This window comes from Vicia villosa, linkage group LG6 (genome assembly GCF_029867415.1).
Source record: "Vicia villosa cultivar HV-30 ecotype Madison, WI linkage group LG6, Vvil1.0, whole genome shotgun sequence".
In the NCBI taxonomy this organism is placed as follows: domain Eukaryota; kingdom Viridiplantae; phylum Streptophyta; class Magnoliopsida; order Fabales; family Fabaceae; genus Vicia; species Vicia villosa.
Genome location: NC_081185.1, coordinates 93,603,356 through 93,612,094, shown reverse-complemented (window position 1 = coordinate 93,612,094; position 8,739 = coordinate 93,603,356). Strand labels below are relative to the sequence as shown.

Sequence of the window (8,739 nt, the reverse complement as noted above, 5' to 3'; positions counted from 1 at the left end):
CGTTACTCCCATGAATTCTGCCATTCGATTCATCTGAGATGATATCTTTTGGAAAGTCTCCATGTTTTCTCTATTCGTAGTAGTAACATTTGCCATTAGTGGGCTTAAAACTGAAGTCAATTCTCTGGCCATAACCCCTACCATATCATGGTTGCTTGCATCCATTTCTTGTCGAAATGCTGCTTGGTTATTTGTGGTAAAGTGGGGCATCTGGGTAGAGAAGCCAGTGTTATGTGCACTTCGACCCACTGAACTAACATTTGGTGAAAATGTCGCATTGTTAGTTGGGGCATATATATGTCCTGCCCCTCGTACGCCTGTTCCATATGGGTATGGCATTCCGTATGGATTATTTGGTCTCCATTCGAAAGCGGAGTTCGTGCCTTGACCAAATAAATTGTTTGCAGCATTTGTCGAGGCAAACAATACGTCCTCTGCGCTTGTGGATGAGGGTGCGGTTGTCGACACTGAAACTGGAACAGTCCCTGAGGGTGCTGTATTATTTTCAGGCATAGTCTGGGAATTATCTGCAGGTCTCGATCCATTTGGACCCGTTGCATCTCGTGTTTCTTGAGTAGAAGTCGAATTTGCCGCTCCTGATCTTGAACCGTGTGGGGGATCTTGATTACCCCCTGCACTGGCCGTAACGACCATTTTCCTGTTGTACCTTCGTTTGGGAATCGGTTGTGCACTGTTCTTTAATTTACCGTTCCTAAGGTTCATACAGGATCTTGATATTGTCTAGACAAAAATAAAGCAATTGATTAAAACAATCTGCTTGACACTGTCCCACTGGGCGTGCCAATTTGTTTACGGTGATTTCCGGTAAACAACCGCTAGTCTTCCAAACTATAATAAATATGATTTGGTTACTTGCAGGATCGACTAGATTGATCCTAGGACACATAGTCAAGAAGATTGTTATCAATGTTTGTTCGAACCATATTCATTATTTGTCTTCTTCAATAAGCGTTGTTCGATTAACAGGACAAATAGTCTTGACAATCACTTTGTTACATATAAATGTGACTTCAACGAAGTGACATGACATAAAAAATTAAAAGGACAATTGAAACGTAAAGAATCTTAAACTGTAGAAATATAAAAGACTTTGAAAGTAAATAGCATGAAAGTAATTCGAAAGTAAATGACGTTAAAGTAAAGATGCAGAAACGTAAATGGCAAGAAGTAAACGAAATGCAGTAATTCTGAAAGATAAAAACAAAAAGATAATACACATGTATTAAAATGGTGGTGTCATACGTACATTTTCTCAGCGAACTCTTTCTCTTAACGCTTGATACTTGAGTAAATATGTGAGTTATTTGTACAAAATGAACACACAGAATCCTAATACTAAGACTCCTATTTATACTAGTTTCGACCTTAACGGTCCTATACTAATCTGCTGCCACGTTTCTCATCAGAACATCCAGCGAAGCCATCTGTTGTTGAACGGTTACGAAACCGTCTTCGAATTTCAAATCTTCCCGCCTGAGTCCATCTTCGACGCGTGGCAGTGTATCAAACAAACACTACTAAAAAACACGCTAAGTAGTAATACTTGAATACATATTCTATGAATTTTGTCTAAGTCCCGAAGACATATGCTTTCATTAATCTTTCAGCGTTCACTTATCTTCATCGAACTTAGAAGTCTTTATTTTTCGAAGCATGACCATCAGTAGTCATTCTTTTACTTTTTAAGGGATAGCCATCAGTAACCATCTTTCCTTCGATTCTCAACTTCTTCGAAGGATAAACAACATAAAACGAAATCTTCAGCTAACAGTGTTATATTTAGTTTATATCAAGCACTGTTTACTTTTAGCATTGTCGTTTGCATTATCGTTTAATTTAAAATACGGGACTAACCATTGTTTAGAAAACAAAAAAACAACTTCCTACATATTTCGGAGATGCATCTCCGAAAACACCAAAAAAATGTGAAAATGGATGTTTTCGGAGATGCATCTCCGGAGACACCCCTAAATTGGTGTTTTCGGAGATGCATCTCCGAATTCTGAAAAAATCTAGAAAAAAAAAAGACTTCGGAGATGCATCTTCAAAATTAAGGGTATTTTAGAGTTTTTAGCCGGGGTTCTTCCAGAAAATTTACATGGAAATTGTAAAAAAGAAAAAAAAAACATTTATGGCCCAACTCACCTCATTGATCCATTTAAAAATACCATTTGATGTGCCTTAGAAATCAATGACTAAACATTTGGGGGTAGCCTTTCGTGATTCAATTGCCATTGTTCCTCTCATCCATAGAATTTTATGTATAATCATTTTATTTCTATTTATTCTCTTTGTAAATCATTATAAGTAGCTAAACACTTTTCCGCTAGAGGGTATTTTTGAATTTATTTTAATTATGTAACTCATAAGTTCTATTTTATCACATTGAATGTCTATTATTATTTAATTATTTTTGTGTGTATTATTTTTCATCCTGTAGTAACTACAAAGTGAACTTAGGGTATAAATCATTGTTGACTCATATTAACACATATAGGAACACAATATATGTGGGACAAAGAGAAAACATATTATATATTAACACATATAGGAACACAATATATGTGGGACAAAGAGAAAGTGAAAACTCCAAATGTGTTTTAGATCCAACTGTTTGTGTGATTGAAGTTGAAGAGTATTATTGTAAATTAGGACGTAATATTATATATTTATTAATTGTAACATTATAATCCTATTTAATCACAGAAAAAAAACTATAGATTCTTTATAATCATAGATAAGTATCATTGACCAAAATGTGTTAACCCATATCGATTGTCTCTGTCTTTTGCTTTTGATTCTCTTTAATATTTTATATTGGATGTTGTTCTAACAATTGATATTAAGTGAGGATTAAACTTGATACGAAATTTGTTATAACAAATTTTGAAAGAACAAATAATTTCAGATTATAACAAATGAAATGAGGGTTAAGGATCTGTTGGCTTAACAAATTTTACACAGGATGTTATATTGAGGTAATATGCCGACACGAAGAATACCGGTTGAGAAAATATAAAGGAGAATCTTGTATGATTGATATTGTGTCTCAAATTTTGTAGTGTTTTCATATTGTGGAACCCATCTGACTCACAATGGCGTTTCTACCAAACATGAATTTGGGGCTCACTCACAACCTCTATCATAACTAGGTTGCAACAATCATGAGTTAAATATATGAACAATCAATAGCATATATGAGCTCATAGTTTGCCTCCTAGGTATGATCATCACATACATATCCCAATTACACCATGTCTTATTTTAAAATCAGAATCTCTTTGCACATACACTCTCCTCTATAAAAAAAATGGATGAGGCAAGATAAATCACATCACCAACTTGATGATTCCTTGCATGAGGGTGAAGTAAAAAAAGATTAGTGAGTATTATTTATTTTTATCATGTCCTATCTATAGTTGTCTATCACATTTTATGCATGGCTTTCTCTGTTGTGATTACAGTAGTTAAGCCGAAAATAGAAGTAGAACCATGTGCAACATGAGAAAGTAAGAATCGAAGATAGGTCCCCAAACTTTTCAATAATGAAAGCAATATAAGCATCAACATCATACAGCAACAACAAAAAACCAAGATTCAAGGACCAGTGTGATTTGAACTAGTCCTTCTATTTGTCTTTATCTTGGAATCTATGCATGCATGGACCGCAAACACACATCTACCCAAGCAACCTACTTAAGAGGGCCAAGACATCAATAAAAGCTATCCCAAACTCTATACATTTATGGATAGTTAGTTCACTTTTTGATTGCTTCAATGTTCTATGGTTCAAGTGCTAAGATGTGTTTTTTTAGTCTTTTTGATTGATTCAATGTTTCTGGTTTTCTAGGTTTTCAATCATTAATTTCAACTAATTGTGTTTTCTTTAAGAAAATTATGTACTGTCCATCTATTTTATTTTTCATTTATTGAAAAAGGCCTAACTGATGGTGTGATAGCTGGATTTTGTAGGGGCCCTCTTACCTCTCCAACAGTGTCTCAACTATGAATATAGTACTTGCTAAAATGATAAGATATATTTTGAATGAATAGCATGTTACTGCAACTTGTTGTATTTCTTAGTATTTGGAAATCATATAAGTATAATTGTTGAAAGACAAATGACAAAAGATCTGAGGACGAATTCTAAGTTGAAAGGCACACCTTCACCAAAAGCAGATAATTCCGCTTTTGAAGGTATCAATCACCGTCCAATTCAATCAAACGGCTTCTCGCATAGCACGGCGCATCACGCGCAGACGGTTTTAAGTATTTAAATTTGTAATGATATATTTTTATTGGACTCCAAGAGGGGGTAGTTTACGTAAACGTGAGGAAAGCCAACATTGGGGCGAGGTATCCTTCGAAGCCTCTGGCTGCCCAAAATGGATCATGAAGCCGCACAAATTTTAGTAACAGCCTGCCGGGTTGGCTTTGTCCACCCGAACTCTATCACACTTGTCTAATAGACGTGAGAGTTGACGCGTCTCGTTACAATGGACTAGAAAAATGGGTCAAGGGAGTGTAAGTAACTTCCCTCAACCTATGTCTAAAAGACTCTATATATACCTTAACCTTAGGGTTGATGAAGGACATTCTGAATACGCAGAAAGTAACCCCAAATATAGAGCTTCTCACCTCACGTGAGCTTGCTCTCCACATAGAATACACTTTTGAGACAGCGTCTCTCAAAACTGTATGTTTGTCATAAAACCACCAAAAATATTTAAAGTCTATGACCATCCCTATCAACATAGGGGTGCCACAAATCTTTGTTTTTCAACAAGTACAAAATTCATTCTCACCCTCATATTACTTCTGGTTGTTTCACTGATTTGAGCGTTGGAGTACTAATATCTTTAATTTGTTTCTACAGAAAAGACTTGGGCATTACAAATCCTAACTCAATTTATTTCTACTCTTAACTCACCATAGTCTTCCACTTATAAACTCATTTTTCATGTTATGTCACATTAAACATGAGATTTCTCATCGTGACTCGAGTTGTCTGATAGCAGTTGGCTTGATAGAATCGCGTTTAACACGAGTCTTCTTACTGTGACTCGAGTTGTCTAGTAGCGGTTGGCCTAATTTGCATCACATTTGAGAATTTATAAAATATAGTCTTTCAAAGACCTCTAAAACTTTTAAATTGTGGTCACAATTACTGTTGAAGATCCTAATCATGATTGAGATTTGATCCAAGTACGTAAAAGGGCCAGAGAGGATCCACATCCATGTTTGATAACTAACTTTACGCACTGTGAAAGACTTTGAAAGTCGTCATTTTTGTTGTCACAAGACTATCCTAATCAGAAAGAGATGACAACTGACATAAACAAACAGATGGGATAGGTTTGGCTATGAATAGTTAAATTGCTCACTTCTAATGTGATGAGATCCAAGTTTAAAGAGATGATGAGGACCACTATTGGATACTTATGATGTCTATTTAAAAACATGGAGCTTGGGATCAGAGTTTTAGAAAGAGCAATGGACCATTTACTATCATTTTTTTGGCAAACGACATTGTATATTACTCTTTGCTTTGCTGGCTTGTTTGGTTGGCACATCTTATTTCAAGAAACATGTGTTGATGATGTGTATCACCACATATTGTGTGTATATATAAAAGAAGATGCAGGTGGGTTGATTATGAGGGTGAAAAGTGGTATAGTGATTGGAGAGTTTTATCAGAGATGGGTGGTGTTGCATGGACTGAAGAAGAGGATCACTTGCTTAAGAAGTGTATACAGCAATATGGTGAAGGAAAGTGGCATAGGGTTCCTCTATTGGCTGGTAAAAGTTTGTCACTTCCTTATATTTTTCTGAGTTTAATGGTAACAAAAAGTGGATTATTAATCATGTCTTTTAGATATGTCGTCAGAGATTCGATCTATGTATAGTAATTTTAGTTTAGTATCAACGTTTTAAACACACGTCTCTGTTTCAAAAGATTAGTCTCAAGTCTTAATTTATAATACTTTGAGTTTAGTTACTAGCCTAAGTTTGAAGACTTCTTATATAGAGGTAGATTTAGTCTAGATAGATTTTTGTCGAAAATTTACAAGGTTAAAGAAAAGTCTGAACTTTAGAGAACGCTTATAGAAACACATATATATTATCACTCACGAAGTCTTAATATAAACAATTGTGGCATTTGAGCGTCATCTTTACCAACTGAGTCAATCTATGTTTGTTAAGTTTAGAGACTATGAGTACGATTAATTTGTTCTAATAATAGAAATTGTATAATAATTCTATTTATGGTTCTTACCCAACTGATTACCATTTTTTTCTCGAATAATGGTTTGTTGAAGGTCTAAACAGATGCCGAAAGAGTTGTAGGCTAAGATGGTTGAACTATCTTCGTCCTAACATCAAAAGAGGAAACTTTGCTGAGGAGGAAGTGGAAATGATTGTCAAACTCCACAAATTGTTAGGCAACAGGTAAATAAAGTTTGAAACATAAAAGCTTATACGATAAACGTTTAATTAAATTGTTTATCCAAACACGACCCTGGTGTTTTTCAGGTGGTCCTTAATTGCGGGAAGACTACCAGGAAGAACAGCGAACGATGTTAAAAACTATTGGAACTGTCACCTAAGCAAGAAACTAAACGCTATAGAAGCCGATCAAGATGGCTCACAATTATCCAAAGATGTTCAAATCATTAGGCCACAACCAAGAACCATCGCTTCAAGCTCATCGAAAAAAAGAAGCCAAGGAGAGTCACAAACCGACCAAGTTATAGTTCAACAAGAGAAAGACACAACAACATTTGATGCTGATGGAAAGAATCATATGCTTGAAACACAACAAGACATGATGATGTATTCATGCTTGGACCAACAAGGTATGGATGGTGGTGAGTTTCCAATGGATTTTCAGTTAGAAGGATTTGAAACTATGGTAAATGGAGGAGAAGGTTGTAGTAGTAGTAGTCAATGGAATTGGGATGATTTGCTCTTAGATATGGATATGTATAATGATTTTTCTTCTTAGATTATCACCTCTTGTTGTGTATTAATATCAAAGTTAAATGTTTTCTAAGGAAATGTTAGTTTAATTGGTGCATTTCGTAAATCAAAGTAGTCGTCTTTTAAATTAACCAATAAAGTCGGCTTTGTAAGATTAAGTTACCTCGAATACGAATTAGTATAATGAAAATTGTGTTTACTTTTTAAACTATTTAAATTTTATTTATGGCCAACTGCTTAAGATTTGGTTTTCCCTAGTGTCTTATTCTTCATCATGCTTGAACAATCAATTCCTACGATGTCCTATGTATGAGTGTGTAAGTATCCCCTGTTCTCGGTTTACATACACATATATAAGTGGAAAGAGGTACCTAGCATATAAGCTATAAACCTTGATCATATAACATATTGAAGAGTCAATGTTAAGTTAGAACTTTATTTTCTTTTCCATTAAATGTGATGACAAGAGAAGAGTGCAAGTTAGTTAGCTTTGGGTTGTAATTATCATAATAGTTTTTTTTAACTAACTTGTAAATTAGTTAAAAAAAACTCTTATATGATCACTAACTTGACTTCCTTGCTATATAAGTTAGAGCCAATCAATTGTAAATTTCAGATTATATGTATAAACAAAGTGTTCTTCATATCTTTGTCATTGTTAAAACTAACGTGTTCTAACCACCACTATCTTTAATAAGCATTATGAAAGAAGTAGAACCATCACATTATAATAATTGTCTTTATTTTGATTTATGGTAGAGTTGTATCATTAAGATTGAGAGAACCAAAGAGTCATCATCTTGATTATCAACCTATTTGTATTCTCTATCAGTTTCTTTCAACCCTATATAAAGGCTCTATAATGCTAAGTTGAAAGCAGGAAGTATGTGGTGAATTCAATAAAAGCAGAGTTTTTCAATGGTTATCCACTAGTAGAAGTATAGTGCAAAAAGTGATGAAAAATAGTTTTTCTCTGCAGAATCCTGCAACACCAAAATTAAATTTTATCACATACCACCTCTAGAATACCACCAACAAAGTGGAATCAGAGCTGCAGATCCTTGCAGCTGCAGCAAAAACAATAAAAGTTATGGCTTCCACAAACAACCCTTCCATAACTTACAACAATGCCAAAGTTCCTCTATTTGAAGAAGAGAACGATATTTTTGGGCTGTTAAAATGGAGACTCTATTCACATCTTTGGATGTTCTAGAGTATGTAAAAAATGGGTATGAAGAACCGGCACCAACAGAGGCTGAAAAATCAAAAGAAAAGGCTGAAGAATCAAGCCAACGGCTTGAAGAGTTGAAGAAGAAGAATAAGATCACATATGCTGGAGTTCTCGGGATGATTCAAAGAGGAGTCTCTCTATCCATCTTCCCAAGGATTATGAGAGCTAAAACATCGAAAGAAGTTTAAGTATGATACAACAAGAATTCAAAGGAGACTCAAAGGTGCAAACGGTGAAGCTTCAATCTCTTAAGAGAGGTTATGAAAATGAAAGGATGAAGGAGAACGAGAGCCTGAACAAATACTTCAACAGTCTCTTCGAGTTGGTGAATTGGATAAGTTACATGGTGATACGATAAAAGATTGCAGAATTGTTGACAAAATTCCGATTAGTTTGATAGCAACATTTGACCCAATGGTGGGTGTGATAGAAGAAACCAAGGATCTATCAACCTTGACTGTTTAATCGTTGATGGGGTCTTTGGGATCCTACGAGCAAAAGATGTT

General features: G+C 34.9%; 1 protein-coding gene across 1 annotated transcript; it reads left to right on the top strand.

The window, feature by feature from the left end:
• Positions 1-5,235: 5,235 nt before the first annotated feature.
• Positions 5,236-7,224, top strand: LOC131611890 (transcription factor MYB113-like). Its single transcript, XM_058883724.1, has 3 exons — positions 5,236-5,820; positions 6,342-6,471; positions 6,556-7,224. Exons 1-3 carry the CDS (start codon positions 5,721-5,723, stop codon positions 7,025-7,027), a joined length of 702 nt encoding a protein of 233 aa, XP_058739707.1. The 5' UTR covers positions 5,236-5,720; the 3' UTR covers positions 7,028-7,224.
• Positions 7,225-8,739: the final 1,515 nt, after the last annotated feature.

What these genes read in the sequence shown, in the direction of transcription:
- LOC131611890 (XM_058883724.1), top strand. Translation starts at nt 5,721, where the DNA reads ATGGGTGGTGTTGCATGGACTGAAGAAGAGGATCACTTGCTTAAGAAG. An exon ending in TAGGGTTCCTCTATTGGCTG is followed by an intron (nt 5,821 to 6,341) that starts GTAAAAGTTTGT and finishes GGTTTGTTGAAG; the next exon opens with GTCTAAACAGATGCCGAAAG. An exon ending in CACAAATTGTTAGGCAACAG is followed by an intron (nt 6,472 to 6,555) that starts GTAAATAAAGTT and finishes GGTGTTTTTCAG; the next exon opens with GTGGTCCTTAATTGCGGGAA.